Source organism: Dermacentor andersoni, chromosome 1 (assembly GCF_023375885.2).
Source record: "Dermacentor andersoni chromosome 1, qqDerAnde1_hic_scaffold, whole genome shotgun sequence".
Taxonomy (NCBI): Eukaryota; Metazoa; Arthropoda; class Arachnida; order Ixodida; family Ixodidae; genus Dermacentor; species Dermacentor andersoni.
In genome coordinates this window covers 244,763,097-244,784,014 of record NC_092814.1, presented here as the reverse complement: position 1 = coordinate 244,784,014, position 20,918 = coordinate 244,763,097, and the positions used below count along the sequence as shown (strand labels likewise).

General features: G+C 48.8%; 1 protein-coding gene across 1 annotated transcript in view; it reads right to left on the bottom strand.

The window, feature by feature from the left end:
• Nucleotides 1-20,918, bottom strand: part of LOC126548004 (soluble guanylate cyclase 88E-like) — a 215,781-nt gene that overhangs the window by 114,438 nt on the left and 80,425 nt on the right. The window contains exons 2-5 of the mRNA XM_050196075.3: nt 16,823-17,002; nt 14,883-15,190; nt 6,446-6,769; nt 5,634-5,776 (exon numbers count right to left, since the gene is read on the bottom strand). Of these exons, the coding sequence (XP_050052032.1) occupies nt 5,634-5,776; nt 6,446-6,769; nt 14,883-15,190; nt 16,823-16,994 (947 nt within the window). The 5' untranslated portion in view covers nt 16,995-17,002. The remainder of the gene's footprint in view (nt 1-5,633; nt 5,777-6,445; nt 6,770-14,882; nt 15,191-16,822; nt 17,003-20,918) is intronic.

The following is a 20,918-nucleotide window of genomic DNA, read 5'->3' as shown; positions in this document are numbered from 1 at the left end:
AGTACGCTGACCTTTTCACGGAGGTCTTGGGACTCATAAAAGGGCCACCCGCACGGCTGCATATAAAGGATGGAGCAACACCAAGGTTCTGCAAGGCAAGAAACGTTCCGTTCGCTCTGTTAGACAAGGTCTCCGCCGAGTTAGACCGACTCGTGGCCGTAGGCATTATCTCGCCTGTTTCCTATGCAGAATGGGCCACCCCGGTGGTTCCCGTATTGAAAAGCGATGGGACAGTTCACATCTGTAGAGATTTTAAAGTAACACTGAACCCAGTTTGTGAAATGGAAAGGTATCCTCTACCCGTAGTAGACGACATTTTCGCTACGCTTCGCGGGGGACAGCAGTTCAGCATCTTGGATTTACGCGATGCATACAACCAAATTCTTCTAGACGAAGATTCGCGTAAATTAGCTGTTATAAATACACACAAGGGCCTCTTCTGCTATAATCGACTGCCATTTGGAATCGCGTCTGCACCTGCTATTTTTCAAGGAACGATTGAGTACGTTCTGCAAGGTGTTCCAGGGGTTCAAGCGTACTTAGATGATGTCTTAATAGCAGATGCGAAGGACCAGCCAAATACAAATCTGCAAGCAGTTCTGCAGCGTTTCAGGGAATACGGCATCAAGCTCCGGGCGGACAAGTGCCGACTAGGCGAATCGTCCGTTACGTATCTAGGACATAGAATTGATGCCGCAGGGCTGCGCCCGTCAGAGAAGAACATCGAGGCAATTAAGCTGGCTCCGACTCCTCGAAACGTTACGGAGCTTCGGTCCTTCTTGGGCATGCTCACTTTTTATAACAAATTCTTGCCTAATCTGTCCACGCTCCTCAGCCCCTTATACCGACTCCTAGAAAAGAAATCGAAATGGTCTTGGGAAGGGCCTGAGGATGAGGCATTCCGGAAGGCTAAAGCCGTTTTGTGTTCCGCTCCGGTGCTGACTCACTTCGACCCCGCAAAAGAGCTATTTTTGGAGGCTGATGCGTCACCCTACGGCGTGGGAGCGGCTTTATTACATCGCATTGCAGGACAGTATCAGCCCCTCGGATTCCGATCTCGGACGCTCACTGCCGCAGAAAAGGATTACTCGCAGATCGAGCGTGAGGCATTGGCTCTCGTCTACGGTGTCACGAGGTTCCGAGATTATCTGCTGGGCAGGCAATTCACACTAATAACTGACCACCAGCCATTGTTGGGTCTCCTAAGAGCGGACAGGCAAACGCCGGTCATGGCCGCTGCCCGCATTCAGCGATGGGCAATCATACTCGGGGCCTACCGATATCGATTGCAACATAAGCCTGGAAAGTTCATGTGCAATGCCGATGCTCTGAGCCGCCTGCCTCAACCGTTACAGGACGAAGCGGACCAGGAGGATGAGGCCCAAATTGTACTGACCATGGACCAGTGGGATCAGCCTGCCATGCCGTTAAAGGAACTCAAAGCGCTCGCCGTCGCTGATGAGGTACTCCCACAGGTACGCAAGTACACACGGGAAGGTTGGCCGCGCAGTTCTGACATGGAAACGAAAGAGATGGCAGAGTTCTACAAAAAGCGGCATGAGCTGTCTGTTACTGAAGAAGTGCTCTACTGGGGTCATCGCCTTGTAGTGCCGACAAATGCGCGAGGGAAGCTGCTAAAGCTACTACATGCAGCCCACCAAGGCGTGTCCGCTATGAAGGCAAAAGCCAGGTCTTTATTTTGGTGGCCCGGCTTAGACCACGACATCGAGCGCATTGCAGCGACCTGCCACAACTGCGTGCAAACGTTACCGATGCCTCAGGTAAAAGAACCAGTAGGTTGGCCCGATACGCGCGAAAGGTGGTCGCGCTTGCATATCGACTATGCGGGACCAATCAAAGGGAAACTGATTCTGGTAGTCGTCGATTCACACACAAAGTGGATTGAGGCGGTTCCCATGTCGCAGGCTAACGCTCACAGCACCGTTAATGCCCTCAGGACAATATTTAGCCGTTTCGGTATACCGCGAACGGTTGTGTCAGACAACGGGACGCCATTCACAGCATGGGAGTTCGAGCAGTTTATGAAGCGAAATGGAATAGTACATATTCTGGCACCTCCCTATCACCCCCAGAGTAATGGCCTAGCCGAGCGAGCCGTGCGCACCGTCAAAGAAGGCTTGAAGAAGATAGGAGGCAGTTGCATCATAACGTCGTTGGCCCGGCTGTTGTGCAATTATCGAAACGCACCATACCAAGGAGGCCCTTCTCCTTCAGAGATGCTATTAGGTTACCGGTTGCGCACAAGACTGGACATGTCTTTTCCTCCCAGAGCCTGCCCTGCTAAAGCTGTGACTGACTCAAGCTGGAACTTTGCACCGGGAGACTATGTGTACGTGCGAAATTACGGCGTCGGCGATAAGTGGGCCCCAGGCACTGTGGAAGCTACCTCTGGCGCTCGCCTCCTGGATGTTAAGACTGCAGACGGGTTTGTCCGCCGCCACTTGGATCAAGTTCGTAAGCGGACCACAGATGAGACCCCAGCAGCCGTCGACCTGTCCAGGCTTCCCACAACGGGTTCCCCGGTATTAAAGGAACCAAGGACCTCTGAAACACCAGAAGCGCAACCTCAGGAGCTACGTCGCTCCACACGAAGAAAGAAACCTGTCGTGCGTTTTGGTTACTAAGGGTGAAGAAATGCGGTAACCCATGAACATGACAAGCAAGCTATTTCCTTCAGTGCGCATGTGCGCACTCTTTATGTCACACCTTTCCTCTCCCCTTATCTTTTCTTTATATTTCCGAGCGTGAAATAAACCCCGCGTTCTTCGGCTGGAACGACTGTCTCGTTCACTACGGGAGGGGCCTTGCCTCCGCCCGTCAACCATCGCAACAGTGCCAAACAGCGAATTCCTTACAGATCACCTTTCGAAGCGGATAAAAAGGCTTTAATGCACGTTGACACACCGAGTTCCTTTTCCTTTCCAGCACGAAACCGAGAACGAGCCCGTCAGAAGCGCGCGTGACGATAGGTACGTCCCGTAGTGGCGTGCGAGGCATGTGACACTTCATGGTGCGTCAGCCGGAGCGCCAGGATCTACGCAAGATGATTTCGGCTGGGGCGCGCATTTGGTTATGTAGTATACCCATCTAACGTTGCCTTAACCTGTTCAAAAAAAGAATTAAAGAAGATACACGGTGCTAGATGCGATCTGAAGACCTACGGTTTTCGGTCGTCATACTTCTGTCGATCAAATGCTGCAGGTCTTAAGATCGTATCTTGCACCATGTCTTCTAAGCATTTTTTTTTTTCGTTGAACAGCTTGGCTAACATAAACTTGGGCACCCTATAACGTAGAAGATGCGCAGCATTTGTTTAAATAAGTAGTGTGCTGCGCGAAATGCAACCAGAGAGACAACAAACAGATGCGACTGGTCGGTCCTATCTCTTTGTCGTCTTTGTTGTTGCAGTTGGTGCAGCACACTACTTATACGGTATGAGCTCACTAGTCCACAACACAGTACTTCGGCATATACCAACCACAACATCCCCCGATGCACAGTATTGTGTCCTAGCCACGTCATATTACCACAAGCCCACAGAGTTCGGTTCTCCATATCGTCCACAGAGAGAAAACAAATAAGCGCGGAGTTTTTTATACACGTTATATATAGGCCGGAGTGGCAAGCCGAGATAAAGAGGGTGCTAAGAGAGGGGACGGCGGCGTGCGCAGAGAGCTGGCATCTTCTGGAAAGAGAGAGGAAGAGAAAGAAAGATAAACGCACTGACACCACGCCATTGAGTTGCTCACCCTCATCTCTTATCGACTTGCTGGCCTCACATGCAGCTCCCATCTGAATAAAACTGATTTTGCCGTAATCTTTTTTTTTTTCTTTTTTTTTTGTTACGTGAGCAGCATATTTCGGCATCTTTAGTCCACGCCAGCTATGCTGCCTTCTTCATGCTCTTCCTGATTCGTGCGTGTTGAAGTGTCAGCAACAGCTGGGTATAACGAACAGTTCAAAATATATATTAAAAATAAATAAAAGCAGCGGCATTGATCTGAGTTAGTTTGTCTGCTCAGGAGCTGGGAGCCAGGAGCCAACGTCTGCTGTAGTTTCTTTTTTGTATTTGGCCGTAACTTACGGCTTAACAGTAAACAGAAAGAGGAGTTAAAGAAAGAAAGAAAGAAAGAAAGAAAGAACGAACGATGCGTTGGTTGTTCTCGAGGCGTGATCCATAAGGCTACTCTAGTCGGTTTTGTTGCTTCGAAGTAATAAATATAATCGTGTCGTATAGTTCAGTAATGCAACTATAGTAGAGTGCATTTAACAACGCCAATCGCATTCGTGAAATTAAAAGTTTCACTCGTACACCTCACAGACACAAGCCACGTGTTCGTTGTCGCATCCTCGACACACGCATGAGTGTCGATTCGGTGCTCGCGGTGACAAGGCAGCTAGCCTGAGACGCGATTCATTATAGTTTTATCACAGATTCGATCCCAGAAAACCATTATATATATATATATATATATATATATATATATATATATATATATATATATAACGCACGTTGCAGTTGGCACAATTAGACGCTGCCAGCTCGTGGTCCTTAGTTACTTCCATTCAAGAAAGGAGCGAACGCGGACATGAACAACAGAGGAAATGCAGGATAAAGTTCGCCAGCGCTGTTCGCATTTTCGTGATATATATAACGCATAGTAGTTATTTTTGTTTGCTTCGCTCAAGTACCCCAAGTGCCCCATCATCGTAAGTTGTTAATAGCCACGTTGAGGCAACGAAAACGACGAAGCATGACAACAAAATACAGAGACACTTCTCAGTTACAAAGTCGTCGATGGATAGGAGCTTAGGAGGAAAAAGATTTCATTGCTGTACGTTGTTTCTCCGCGCACGTTAGTGGAGACGGAACTGCGTCAGCACAACTACCGTAAGCCGTTCTGCCAAGGGCAATTACCGTGCAGGACCTATCCTCTGGCAGTAATTGGTCGTCAGAGGATAAGCTGCCTTAGACTGGCATCTCAGAAATAGCAGCCCTAAAGCCGGCAAGCAAGGCGAAGGTCACGAACGCAAGAAAGTAAACACGTAATGCCGCCGAACATTTCTCGGTCCACAGCAGCGATAGCGCAGGCAGGACCGCTTAAACGAGGAAGAGCTCTTTACTATGCAGTAAGTTACGCGAATTTTCGGAACGCGCTACCGTAAGCTTTACTGTGCCCGACCCGTCGGATCAATGGTATCGTCGCGGGAGCATGTAGTAATAAAAGGAACAAAAAAGAAAGCGAGAAAGTAAACTGCAGCCAGTTCTATAGACGATAATAACGGTTTATGGAGCTGTAAAAGGAAAACACCATAACAGAAAATTATGATGTCTGTACTCGCGACCAAAGTATGGCACTGCGAGACAAGACACGTACTGTACTGTTGCCGGCGCTTGCTTACAGGGCTTTAGCACGAGAGCGCAGGTGCTTGATAAACATTGAGTCGCAAGTATAACGCGATGTGCTGTATAGCGTCGAAAATGTCGCCGTTCAACTGCTGATGTCTGTCGTTCGACAAGAGTGTCGAGTCTGTACACCAACATTCGGGCCGAATAATCAGCACACGTGCGTCCGCTAACCTGGGAAAAGCAACCGTGTGCTCGGACTCACAGTGGCACCCCAAGGAATAGTATGACGTCCGACTCGTGCAGGTAGCGCATCTCTCCTTTGAGCAGCAAACGACGTGAAGGCAGGGTCGACTGTTCGGGGAAAATGCACTCCAGCTCCACCACGACTTGCTGATTGGCAAGCAACTGATGGCCGAGGGAGAGAAAAGTGGACGCCAGTGTTACTTCGGGTACGTAAGCAACCACAAATACGATGTATTTGTGTACTAAACAATAAATTAACAGTAAATGTAAACGTCGCATATAGCGGCAGCAGTATCCGTGCTCGCTGTTCAGCGCATGCTTGAATGTTCTGAGTGCGCAAATAAGTTGTACCAAATGCGTGCGAGACTTCCACACGTGTTGTACACTGAATCTTCCGGGATCGTGTCTTGGCAGTGGGTGCATGTTTAGGGTCAAGGGACCCCATAAGTTTGCTGTTGCTGCTAATACTACTACTACTACACTGTCATCATTTACGTAAAAATAAACACCAAAATATAACGTTAATAATATACACGGCTAACGGCGCTGTGCGCCGCCCAGAAACATTGCTCGGGCGTCGATACTCGTCTCCTCTGCACCAAATAGTATGTCTAAGCCAAATGCCCTTATTAAACCATGACCTTTGAGATCTGGCAGCTCGCGGTGTTTGACACCACGTGCCAGCGGATCTAGGACGCCATGGTTAAACCTGGCCCCCCTATCCCGTCTCTCAGCTTTCTAACTGCCTCGTTGACTGACGTATTCTGAGTGACCCGTTACTGCAGCCGAGAATCAACGACCCCTATTTTGGATACGCCGACGAATGCTCACGTTTTCCCACGTGAAGGCCACCATGGGCCTGTGCAGGCGCATAAGGTCGTGCACGGGTCTACCGGGGCAGGCTCCGGTCTCCCCGCCCTGACCGAACACCATGCGCAGTCGGTGTCCTAGCCACAGGAGCCGCATGCAGCGGTCCACAAGCATGCCGAACGGGAAGAGCCGCAGCAGCGATCCCCAGGATACGTCGGGCAGCGAGATGCCCTCCTGTGCGCGCTGCCGCCGCTGCTCGTTCAGCGTGAAGGCGGCGTTGTCGAAGCTCAGCCGCAGCAGCGCCTGGGCACCCTCCGGTGTACTGCGCTGGCTCAGCACGCGCACCTGCGCATTCACGTAACGTGCGTTTGCTGCACTACTCCCCTTCATAATTTTCCATAAGCACGCAGGCGGTTCCACAGGCTTCTCACTGCGGGCTCCAGTGGTAAATGACTATGCGACGTAGGGTATATTGCACAAAATCTTTTGTTCTAAAGTGCTGTCGACCGGTCGCCTTCGCTAACAATATGTTCGACATTACGATTGCCTTCATCTATTCATACGAACATCTTTAGCGTAAGAACTTGTTTGTGGATTTGGCCCCTGTCATTGAGAGAGTTAGCTTTGCGAGATACGTGATACGTTTCTGTGATACGTTAGGCTCTCTGCGCATTCTCCGTTTAACCACGGAACACCGTTAGACAAGCCAACGGGGTCAATGTTTTAGCCCGTGCACAGTTTTATCGCGCACCCGGCTGGAACGTAGAATCAAATAATGATGCAGTGAAAAATCAGGATTTTATAGCGTTGACAATCGTCAGCGCATCATGAAAGGTAATGCTGTGGCGCCTATGGGCTAGACAGAGATTAAAATATTTACTGCCTCGATGCCGCCACTTCATAGCCTAGCAGTGTCAAAACAAAGAGCTGATCTCAATAATATCCATAAAACATCGCCAGTACCTTGCCCTCAGTGCAAGAAGGGGCTAATCGATGACTGATTTTATCATTTATTTGCTGCTGTCCCGACGGAGAGCAAGCAGCGCGGGCCAATTCGAACCGAAGCCGCTGGTCTGGACCTGTGAGGGCGCTGAAGTCGGCTTACGTTTCAGTGATCCTCTCCGGCCACGGCGGCCGCATTTCGATGGGAGCGAAATGCGAAAACACCCGTGTACTTAGATTTAGGCGCGCGTTAAAGAACCCCAGGTGGTCCAAATTTCCGGAGTCCCTCCCTACGGCGTGCCGCATACACAGATCATGGTTTTTGGCACGTAAAACCCCACATTTTAATTTTAATTTTCAATCATCCTCCTCATCATCATCATCATGATAAGCTACGTGGTAGTCAGCGGTACAAGACGCGCATGCTCAGTAGTCCTAATGTATCACGTATTACAGTAACGTATCACATATCACGGAGGGGTTAAACTGCTTAACCTCTCTAGTATTTCTAACTTGCACCTGGCCGGACGTTCCTGCCAGTTCTTATGCACGCTTTATTTTCTTTTTTTCAGCCGGCGGCAATGATGACATGCGTCTCTTCTAGAATTCACCGATTTCTTGTAATTCTATAATTAAATTAGGACGATAACTTGCCTACGTAGTCCAAACATTTAATCATGAGCTCAACGGAACACTATCCGCCCAGGTAAAAACATGAATAGGTCACTGGCCAATGCAAAAAAAAAAAGTACAGATTCCAAGGCATCTGAAGGAAGAGATCTGTGCAGGTGAACAAGAGTTCTATACAGGTTCCGAAAAGTCGAATTTTGTTTTGCTTATTCGCTTTATTGCTTTACATTGGTCAGTGATGCGTTGTACTAACGATCGCCCAAAGATTGCAAAAGCAGTCATGACATCTACCACATCCGAGCTCCTTCATTTTCTCACCTAATCACTCGCTGACTTATTCACACATTCACTTATAGAGTTGCGAGAAATAGTAACCTCGTGGTGATCACGTGTGATGGTACAGTAGAGCCAAGGTGCGTCCAAAGGAAAACGGTGCTGCACAGCAAGCCCGTTCTTTTATCTGACAAGCATCATCAATGCAGTGCTCATTTGCCAGATCAGATGAATTTAGTACTCGCGGACTTTTCTTAATCTGGGCCCGTATTCACAAAAAGCTCTTACGATACAATCATTCGTAAGAGCCAATTTAAGCCAATCCTGATGATCGATATATGTCAAGGTTGACGACTGGGCGTGTTGGTATAGCATATTAGAGGTTGGATTGCGCAACATTTTTACGAGACACACAGAAGAGACACACACCACAGAGCGCTCTGTGGTGGTGTGGCGCTCTGTGGTGTGTGTCTCTTCTGTGTGTTTCGTAAAAATGTTGCGCAATCCAACCTCCGATATATGTCAAGGCGGGTGGCCAATGACAAAAAACTTGTGAATTCTTTGTGAAAAACATTGTGAAAGTACACGCCAGCTGCGCGATTGCCGCAAGAAATGCTGCGTAGAAACAACGATTACATGTGTACTATTATGTGTAGAAAGGTTTCCTTCTTCTCCAAGCTCGAAACTCAGACCGTATGTACAGTGCTTTTAGGGCGATAGCTCTACTACTCCAGGTACAAATGCACAAAACGCCTCGTTCCGCCAGGCTGACCTTGAATCACAGCCAAGGTCAAACTGGGACTTAGCCTGCCACTACCGACGGCTGCTGCGTACGCCGCGTGGGGGCCCATGTCTTGAAAGTGATCCGCGATGTGGATAATATGCGCGGTCGTGCGGGCCTCATCTTCAAAGCGATCTGCGATGTGTACAAAGTGCACGGGGTGCTGGTATCTCCGTATGCGCTGTGCTTTCGACACTTAGTTCACGTTGAAGCGAGACGCAGCACGAATATCTCTTCGCTCGCTGCTGCTGCCGCGTTTCCTCACTCCAGCGTTCTGACAGCGAGTTTTCGCGGTGATCGAGTCAGATGCGTTTAGTTTACCTGTGCGCGCGTGACACCATGCTTTTTATTTAGTTAGCAAGCGAATGTTTACAAGTTTATACAACCGATAAAACTACTACCTTACTTCGTATAGCTGTGTACTAATTTGCTATCGCAATCGATGTTTAGCATTTCGGGCGAAACTACTACATTTTTTTTCTTTTTTCGTAAGAAATGCTTAGCACGGAAACGACGCCCGTTGTTATGAAGCCTATTTACGTATGATCAGCTTTGTGAGGGTTGAAGCGGGTTCTTATTATTACGTCAGCAAGCGTCGAGCTTTATCGTCCGGCGTGATGTAAGCCTTATTTTCTAGCTGTAAGCTTCTCATTGCACAGACAGAATTCCGAAATCGTTCCCAGATCACCACTCTTGAACATCGCTTCAGCGTACACTGCTCCAAATTAATTTTTAGTATATAGTCAACAATCTAACGAGAGTGAACCATCATATATATGTTCAACGCAACACAAGACGAACAACACGCCGTGAGCATGACAAAACTTTGCTAATGTGACAGATACTTTTAAGATGTGCAATCGAAGGCTTGACTTGTCCAATGAGGCCAATAATTTGGTTGACAATAACAAGTTGACGTCACGATGTGACCAATGAATGCAAAAGTTTGAACACAAGAAGGAAACACACAAATAGCAGGGCCCACTGCAGAAGAAATATTAGAACGTGTTGCTAGGCTACCATAGTTGGTTCATACTTGCAGGTTTGACAAGCCCAAACTGTAGACGGGGCAAGGATGTATACACGCAATATAAACGCTTGTCATGTTTCTACTTCCTTCTCCCATCTAAGGTCTGCGCTTGTTAAACGTACAAGTATGAACCAAGTATGGTAGCCCAGGAACACATCCTATTAAACATTGCAAATTCCACAAGCAAAAACAAATATGTACGGCTACTCGTTCTCTCCTATAGTACATGTGACATCACTAACTTGTCAGCTATTTCAATAAACACACACATGCTACCTGAAGGCATCAATGTTGCTGGATTCCAGATCCTTGTTTATTGACCAGTTGCCTTCACCCAAAAAGATCACGTTCTCGTAATGCCTGCGGCAGAAAGGATGTTCCACATCCGCCGCCAAGGTCTGTGAGTGGTGGCGCTGGCTAACACTCCCAGGGTTCTACTAGGAAACATAAATACCCAAGAAAGTGGATGGGAAAACGGCGCCGCGGTAGCTCTTTTGGCAGAGCATCGCACGTGAAATGCGAATGTTGTGGGATCGTTCCCCACCTGGGGCAAGTTGTTTTTTCATCTACTTTCATTTCCATTATTTATCCTTTCTTTATTTCATTTATTAAGCACAAGTAATTTCCCCTATGTTGTCCTTGGTGTCAAAATTTGTTGGCGTCTTATGATATGACTAATAAAAATTGGGCCCCTCGGTTAACCGCCTTTCTGAAGGCGGGTTAACCTTATAGGCGGTGAACCGCCTATATATATATATATATATATTTATTTGTTTATTTATTTACAAAATACTGCAGGCCCAAGCTAGGGCCCATGCAGGAGGGGTAAAAAAAAGGTTTACACAAACACTGGCAAAACATCAACCAGAAATCATCATGAAGAGAGAAAAAAAATTATGTACATAAAGATGACACATAAATGAGCACCATATATATATATATATATATATATATATATATATATATATATCTATAATCTGCACATCTTTTTTTTTTATTTTCAGCCATTTGGTCATCTTTCAGTTACACTTAATGTGACGTGAATGTCTTGACGATGACTGTTAAGGGCCGTTTATAGTCCGACGCAACGCACGCGCGCGCGCACTCTACGTCACGTCGGCGAAAACGACCCCTCGATAGTCGGGCGCACCGGCGCAGCCAACGTAAAGGCTCGTTTATAGTCCGACGTTATCGGCGCGCGGGCGAGCGTCGTTCGCGGTCAGTCACGCTACGTCGGTTGCGCTGCGCCAGCCGAGATGCCATGCCCTCTATACTTCAACGCGCGTGCCGTCGGCTACTATCTTCGGAGCATGCGCAGAACGTTCGCCAAGGCGCGCGCCGTCCGCAGAAGCCGTCTGCGGAGTTGTGTTGGCGCCTTTTTCTTCGCGCGCAATGCATTGTGGTGCGAGAGTTCCGCCGACTCCGACGCGCGAATGGCTCAGGAGCCATATCGGCGCCGGGCCCGTCGGGGCGCGTCGGAATCCGCCGGTTACGTTGGCTGCGCCGGTGCGCCCGAGAGCGGCGCTGCTGCGCCGGCGTTGAGAGCGCCGCATGCGAAGGAAAATTCTATTAGCGGGTGGTACCCCTCTCCCATCTCTCGTTCGCGTCGCCTTGATTGCCTCCTGCACTGCGCGTGTTTGGGCACGTTTCGCGCCGCGCGCGGTGTGTGCCTACGTGTGTACGCGTGAAGGGCGGTGTACAGTCTGTTTCACATTTAGGGGAAAACTCGGAGCGCATTGCATCGCGATGCGGCGAGCGCTTGAGTCAGCGGCGGCAGCAGCTCGCGCAGGTGCTCGAGGGGCGGGATCTTGAACGGCGTCGTCTGCTACGGCGGCGCGCGCTGGCCGCATTGTCGGTAAACGTTCTACTATCAGTTGCAGGGCGCCGATCTCATCGTTACGGCCTGAAATGAGCCGGTATTCTTTACTATGCGTTGTGCGACGCCAACTGATACGCCTCGAAGGTAAGTTCATCGCTGCAGGGCAGTCATAGACGACATACTGATTCCATACATTCTTGACGGCCCGTTTCTGGAAGGCGACTATATATTCTAACGCGATAGGTCGCCGATCCACACTGCTCGTGTGGTGCAACAACTGCTAGAAGAGCGCACAGTCACTCTCTTGGAGTGGCCGCCTCAATCCCCGGGCGCCAACATCATTTAATATGTCTGGGGCTCGTTGAAAGTATCGCTGGCGCACCATCCCAGCACCATCAGTCGCCCGAGGATAGGCTTCGATCCACCATCGTCAGCGACTGAGACGTGCTGCGAATGAACACATCCCTGATCAAGTCATTCTGCACTTCACTGCCTTCCAGGATGAGCGCTGTCATCGCTGCCGCCGGGGACATGACGAGATACTAACTGAAGTTCCGAGCGTGACGTGTCCAATTCCCCGCCGGCGGGTAGTCTGTCTGGTGTAGCGAATGATTGTCGAGAAAAATCATTTCCAGCTCATTGTCTGAACCTAAAACATTCATTTAATCCTATCCGTTTGTTTCATCGTGTTCGACTCCCATAGTTAACATTGTTGAGTGATTTGTTTTCCTTTCGAGTCAAACAAAGACTGAACACGTTGCGCGCACATCTTGGTGCGTCTTGTCGCTGCTTATTACGGTAGCACACACAGTGAAGAAATATACGTGCACTGCCCCTGACAGTAGCACGCTTCCCGACAATGCGGCCAGCGCGCGCCGCCGTAGCAGACGACGCAGATCACGACTCCGCCCCTCGAGCGTCTGCGCCTGCTCGAGCTGCTGCCACCGCACGACTCCATTGCTTGCCGCATCGCGATGCAATACGTTCCGAGTTTTCCCCTAAGTGTGAAACAGACTGTACACGCTTCTATTTGCCTTTAAGAAGATCAGTACGCTTGACGATTATTTTTATGGCTGCAATGCGGCGAAATAGCAGCGTCTGCTTAACCATGTAAGTGACGCTGAGCAGGTGATTGGAAACGACATCGTATGTACCGCCGGAAAAATCGTCAGCACATACGATGCGGCACATACATACGGCACATACGAGCTAAAATCATTTTTGCACTTTCTCACAATATGTTTGCTACAAATCCGTGTTGTCTCTGATGGCGACAACGGTCTTCCATCGACACTGTGCGGAAATAAACAAAATATATCGATTACCTAAATGATATTGCGCGACAAAAAACGACACGGACGTGAGAGACGACACACCAAGCGCATGTCGTCGACACACGAAGCGCTTGGTGTGTCGTCTCACGTCCGTGTCGTTTTTTGTCGCGCAATATCATTTAAATAATGGATTACCAAATTGCCCGGAATGCTGCTCTCAAAAATATATCGCTGCATAGCACAAGTACGACATGCGCACACAACTTTAACTAGTGCGTCCCCTACAATATGGAATGGAAGCAGCAATGTAGACAGCTTGGTCATTTTTTAACAGTGCTCACGAGACGGAAGTTGAAAGTATTAGTAATCATTCCTGCTTCAGCAATGCCGGCGCGACCAAGACGCGGGCGTGTATCGTCCAGCAACTCGATCGATCGGTGCAGTGGTGAAGCGGGAATGAACTCCGGTCATGCTCAATGCATCGTGCACATATTCAATTTCTCGGCACGCGTGAACTTCTGCCACTGCTAGCGCATTCAACAGAAGTGGTTTCCATTCTTGGGCAGCGCACACATAAACAAAACACGAGAAAGAAGACAGGACAAGCGCTCGTCGAACAACTTAAAGTTTTTATATGAATAAAAGGAATATGTACCGAGTAATTATTAAATTCATGTGGGTTACATATAAGAACCGTCATACACTCAGGAGGCGCCGTCCCAAACAAGAGACGTGTCGCGCGCAGCGCGAACTGAACGCGGGCGCGACCGCGGAAGCGGCGGCGGAAACCTACACCCGTTGGAGATGGAATCGTTCCGCCAGGGGAGAAACGAGCGCTGGCGTCTAGGATGAAACTTGGCGTGCGGTCGTCCATAGAGGGATTGTTTTCGCCGACGTGACGTAGCGTGCGCGCGCGCGGCCGTTACGTCGGACTGCAGGACTATAAACGGCCCTTAACCGGCGGCTTCCGACGCGCCCCGACGGGCCCGGCGCTGACATGGCTCCTGAGCCATTCGCGCGTCGGAGTCGGCGGAACTCTCGCACCACAATGCATTGCGCGCGAAGAAAAATGCGCCAACACAACTCCGCAGACGTCTTTTGCGGACGACGCGCGACTTGGCGAACGTTCTGCGCATGCTCTGAAGATAGCAGCCGACGGCGCGCGTGTTGAAGTATAGAGGGGATGGAATCTCGGCTGGCGCAGCGCAACTGACGTAGCGTGACTGACCGCGAACGACGCTCGCCCACGCGCCGATAACGTCGGACTATAAACGAGCTTTTAGTGCCTCGTTTACCAAATGTACCATGCCTGCTTTGGCAGCCAAAAGGCGGTTGACTGTATCGGCTCAACAATAGTTTAGAAAATATGAAGCTGGTTGCGCTTCAATGTCACGAATAGCACAACACGAGGGGCACACAGGAAAGAACGAGACTGATTTGTAGCTCGAGAAGGTCGGGCGGAAGAATGGCAGGCATTCCTTTGCAAGGATAGATCTGCCCGTAGCTAGCCCCATCCTGCTGCACCTTTCGTATTATTCATTAATGACGTCCATAAACCATTGCAGTGCAAATGGTTTTATAAAACGTTTAAACGATCCTAATGTCAAGATTTACTCAGTTACGTGTTTTTACCTTTCATTTTGCGGCTAGCAACGGCCGACGCCTACTCGGTTGCAAGGAACAGGCGCCCTGGCGGAAATCTCACCGACCTGAAGGCGCATGCCGTAGAAGGTGCTGGCCACCTGCACCAGCTGGCCGACCAGGTAGAAGTGGAGGTCTCGACGGCACGAGCGGTACAGGAGGAGCGCGCCGCCGCGGTGCTCCTGCAGCAGCTGCAGCGATGGGCTGCGCATGCGCGGGTAGCTGAAGCGGATCTGGTGGTGCAGGTTGTCTATGCCAGCAAGAAAGTCTCGCAGGTGACGACCAGACGCCCGGATCAACTTGTCGTAGCCGTAGTGGCTGAAGAAGCGCACAAAGCATCGCCCGAAGAAGAAGAGGAATGTGTCGCGGCTCCATCCTGCAGCAGGAAGACGCGCCGCCTCGTAATGCACAGATCGAGCACGAAGAATGGCTCGCTTGACGCTGCGAAGGCCTGCGTAGTCTGGTGCTTAGTCTTATCGTGTTATTTGGCTTTGTTTCGCGTGATGTTTCGCATTCTTATAGCAATTATTAATGTGCTGCTGGTAGCTTTTGATTAGCTGAAGATTAGAAACAACCCTGAGTCTCTACTCCCCCGTATGAACCTAACATATTGTTCCTAACATTTCCTTTGCGCTTTTTTGTCCAGTGTGCAGTTGACACGCGCCCAACTGCACTCGCTAAAACTAACGTGTAGCTCTCTTAAAATTAAATTATGGGGTTTTGCGTGCCAAAACCACTTTCTGATTATGAGACACGCCGTAGTGGAGGACTTCGGAAATTTTGACCACCAGGGGTTCTTTAACGTGCACCTAAATCTAAGTACACAGGTGTTTTCGCATTTCGCCCCCATCGAAATGCGGCCGCCGTGGTGTAGCTCTCTCTTAATGCCTAAGTTTTCTCAGTCATAAAACTGTCAGCTTGGGTACCTACGCAGAAACATGTTTGTGAACCAAACGTGCAATACCGGTACAAATATTAAGACAAAATGTTCCCCAGTGGCTTCCTGAGCATATCGCAACACTTCAACTGTGTTTTCGAGTTCAAGCAGTCGCTCTCGTTATCTCGTGCTCAACAGCTCAAAATGAAGCCCCTGCTTCCCAAAACTGTTTTCTTACGCTCGAATTATTCGTAAGATGAGATGTCATCCAATTGGGATGACGCACATATTAATAGCGAAGGTGGCCAGCCAACGGCGAACAGCACTTACAAGCAAAAAACTTTGGGAATTTGGCCCCATGTACTGTCGCCGCAACGACGTGCAGGCGCTGTTATGTGCCGGACTGTTAATGTAGCTCTTGTTGTCCTGGCAAGAATTTTTGTCCTTTTACACCTCATAGTATTACAGTACACAATTATGTCCTCTCTCACAGGTAAACACCATCAGTGTCTTGCTAGCAATAGGTAAACTTTTCTTTGGTGGCAACAGCCGATAATTACTTAAGCTACTCATACAGGCGCGTGGTGGTTGTCCAATTCTGGAACGACGAGACGTGGCGAGAGTATAATTCTCGACGTCTCGGGAGTCGACGTAGATCACTTTTCTGACCGAGGAAAGTAGGGATTAATGCTGAACAAGAAAAAAAGCACGATGAGAAATATCCTCATGAAGTGCGAATAGCTGTCGTCGAGAAAACAACTATTCCGTATAGTTTAAAAGCATTTCAGCACACTTCCTGTCACAGCTCCGACATATGTGGCCGGTAGCCTCTGAATATGTCAATTGCATCTTTTTATCCACAGCGTGTTAGCAGTCACTCCCACAGAGTTACCTTTCCCATCCGACAGCTCGCCAATTCCTTACATCTATCTCAGACGACATACGGGTACGCATTCAGCCCAACGTGCACAATGCAGTGATTCTAGGCTTGTATTCATGAGCCTGAATCAGTGTTAATGAGTCAGGAGGATCGAGCGAGGAGCAGTGCATGCATGCAGGCGCAAGCACAATTAGCTGAATTTCCTCACTTGATTGTGAAGGCTTCTCGACCACCAGTGTTCAGGAACTCACCAGGAACTCGCTTTGCACAGGCGTCGGCCAGCCTTGTCATGGAGTCGTCTGGGTACACCAGGTGTGTGGAAAAATTGTGCTGGCCCAGCTCCGCAAGCGCCGCCTCCCACAGCGGCTCACCGAATTGGAGCCGCACGTAGTGCTGCACGCTCTCCAGAAGCATGCCGTACATGGCGGCCGCTGCACGTTGAAGACAAAGCGGCGCTAACTTGACCTGACTTTGGCTAGCCTCGCGGATTTCCCCTGCCGGGGGCTAACAGATAGCGCCGCAAGACTGAAAGTTCGCCCGCGTAAATGCAACAGTTATGTGTCGCCTCGCTTTTCTAGCGCATCGTCATCCGTATAAACAATAAATATAGACCATTTAAGGAGCAGCGCGATGCACGGCTAGCGAGTCAAATACGCTGGGCAGATGAACGCGGGCTGACGAAATGTTGCAGGTGCGTATGGCGCCATCGCGCTATACTAATAATAAATCACACCGCGGCGTCTTATAGCTATCATCATCAGCAGCAGCCTTTTTTTTTATGTCCACTTCAGTACGAAGGCTTCTCCCTGCGATCTCCAATTGCCCCTGTCCAGCGCCAACCGATTTCAACTAGCACCCGCGAATTTCCTTGTTTCATCGCTCCCCCTAGTCCTCTGCCGTCCTCGACTGCGCTCCAGTTCCCTTGGCACCCATTCTGTAACCCTAATGGTCCGCCGGTTATCTAACCTGCGCATTACATGACCTGCCCAGCTCCATTTTTGTTTCTCTTAATATCGGTTAGAATATCGGCTATACCCGTTTGCTCTCTGATCCAAACCGCTCTCTTTCTGTCTCTTAACGTTATGCCTGGCATTCTTTGTTTCATCGCTCTTTACGCGGTCCTTAACTTGCTCTCGAGCTTCTTTGTCAGCCTCCAAGTTTCTGCTCCATATGTCAGCATCGGTAAAATGCACTGATTGTACACCTTCCTTTGCAATGATAATGGTAAGCTTCCAGTCAGGAGCTGACAATGTCTGCCGTATGCGCTCCAACCCAATTTATTCTTCTGTGAATTTCCTTCTCATGATCGGGGTCCCCTGTGAGTAATTGACCTAGGTAAACGTGCTTCTTCACAGACTCTAGAGGCTAACTTGCGGTCCTATAAGCGACAGCTGGCGATAGCTATAGAGGCAGGCGTATAATTCAATGCCTTTCAGACATGTAACACGAAACGCCACCACCATCTCGCAGTACTTCATACGCTATATACGCACAAATGGTGGTGGTTCTGCGTGCGAAAGATTTGAGAGACACCATTTCCGGAGGATGGGGATCGATTTCCACCGCTTGGGGTTCATGAAAATGCGCCTAAACAACTTCCTTGCCATTGGGCTACAAACCCCGGTACATTGAGGGTCCACCGACACTGTTTGTATTGGAAATACCTTCAAATTCATTGCCCTGGAAATGAAAACCACCGTAGCGCAACTTTCTCCTTTGTTTTTTCTTTAGCAGTGTATATAATTCACAAAATGTATAAGTTATCATTCTCTATTCGCTCCATAGCAGTTTTTAAGAACGAGTTTTCAGATTATGATTCCTCTTCAAGAAGTGCTAGCCTTTTACTTTCTAGTTGACATTTCACGTTTGACATTCATCAGTTGCTGAAAATTCTGCAGGTTTTCGCTTTACTGAACTTTGGAATGTTATGACCTTTTGTCCACAGCGATCAATTCGGTTGTTAAACACCCCAAAACTCAAATTTATTGGTCCCCCCTACGCCGCGTTGCGTCCCTATCTATAGGTGTACGTGAATACCCATTTCGAGCCATAGCAATTATATGGACACTTCAGGCACATTTCTGCCGTTCTTCTCCGGCGCCTGCTTCTTACGGCGCGGCCGTGCGGGCGGCGTATCTTGAAAGCGATCGGGGATGCTTGCAGAGTGCGCGTAGTGCCGGTAGCTTTGTGTGCGCTGTGCTTTCGACGCTTAGTTCGCGTTGAAGCGAGAGATACACGAAGGTAATTCGCTCGCTGCTGCTGCCGTGATTACTCACTCCAGCGTTTAGACAGCGAGTTCCCGTGGTCATCGAGTTCCCGTGTCCAGGTAGCTACTGTAATATAATTTCATGCCCTTTAGCGATAGCTTGACGGTGATCTTCTCTTATGTGATATGTCAGCTGCTCATGAGTCCTATGTTATAGGGCAGAATGCAGACTCTGAAGTGCTGCCTTAGAGTCGCAAAAGATGACCCATTTCTGAGGTGTTTCTTGCTGGAGATATTTGACGGCAGCAAGCAGGGCAACAAGCTCTGCCGCTGTTGATGTTGTCATGTGGGACAGTTTGAATTTGATTGTGGGTTTCGTAGCCGGAATGACAACGGCACCTGAAGAGCTGGTAGATGAGACCGAACCATCAGCATAGATGTGTATTCGGTCTTCGTATGTCTCATTGATTAATAGCAGCGCCATCTGTTTCAGAGCTCTTGTTGGGTGATTGCTCTTCTTTACACCTGGAATACTTAGGCGCACCTGAGGCTGTTGGAGACACCACAAGGGTAATGAAGGCCTTGCTGCTGGTATGTATCCTAATGGAAGACAATCTGTATGGGTGATTATAACTTCAGAAAACATTGCACGCGGTCTCTGCGATGGCAAGAACGCCAAGTGATGATAAGGGACAAGGGAAAGATGACGGACATGCGTCCTGAGACAATCCACAGCAACGTATATTTGGATGGAATGATCTTTGGTGAGCACGATTGTTGCAGCTGCTGATACACAGCAAGAAAGTCCTAAACACGTGCCCAGTGCTTGGCCCTGTAAGCTCTCCAATGAGCGAATATTTGACTTGCATGTACTGGACAGTACTGGAAGGCTGTAGTGTAAATAGCCTAGGAATAGAGCTCTGTACAGCTGAAGCATGGAGCGTACAGATGGGCCCCATGTTTTCCCGCACATGAATCTCAGTACCTGAGCAAAGAACGACTGAGGAATATGGAAGAAAGTTAATGGACTGGGGAGAGTGTTCAGGTATTCTTACAGGAATAACATTGATTCACAGTGAAGGAATAGAACGAGGAAGCTTATCAGCAAGTATGGTGAGCAACACAGAAACAAAGAACCTCAAGCGGAAAGCCAGAGAGGCTGAGATAATCTCATGGATGGCGGCAAAAAAAAAAAAAAGAAACCTGCCATGAGTAACTACATAAGAGGAAAAAACGAAATCAGGAAAGAAAAAATTAATGATAACTGAAAGGGAAGCTCATTACTTTTCGAAACGACATCAGGAAGTCTCAGAACACGCACTTATAAAACGATATATACGAAGGAAGAAGAAGCATGTGCTTGCTGCGGTAAAGCTAGGGAAACGATGGAGCATGTTTTATTAGAATGTGAAGATATCTGCCCAGCGGTCGATTTAAGCACAACTGGCCTCCTTGAAGCCCTTGGGTTCAGCAAGAGGGGATTGTGATATGTATCTTCCACGCTAGAACTATGTTGTGGTTTACTCGTAATCGTGTCATCCCATTGGAAGTTCAAATGATGTGCGGCTTCCTTCAACCATCAACTGGACATGCCAGGAGGATAGGTGCTATTCTTTCCGCTGAATCGTGGCGCCAAGTTAGGTTTTACCAGGAGTGCTTAAAGGTCCGTTGCGTGGCCCTGGGAGACGGTCGCCATTGGAACCGCCTTTACGCCGATTGGAACGGGTTAGCCGAGCAACACGCGGACTTCTTGTGGAGGATGAAACTTCCAGAGCTTTAAAAAAGCAAGAGGAAACCATCTTCTAATAATTCACCATCAAATAACGTACTGGTTCTCGGAGACGCCATCGTAAGTGATACCCATCACAAAACCCTTGCTTTAGGTCATCTGTCAGACCGTTGGTTAATTACCTTCTGGAGCATAATCTTAGACCAGTAATATCAGACAAGGAAGGTTATTTCGTAATTATGCCAGATGCCATGTTTTCAGTAAAAGCAATATCAGCTATAGAAAAGAATTTTCAGTCAGTAAAACTCAAGCCTTCGACAGTTAAGTAACGTGCGGTTGACCTGCTGTCAAGACATAACCTAGATAAGATTGCCTGTAATGTCAAGAAAGAAAAATCGCTCTTTTTAGAACT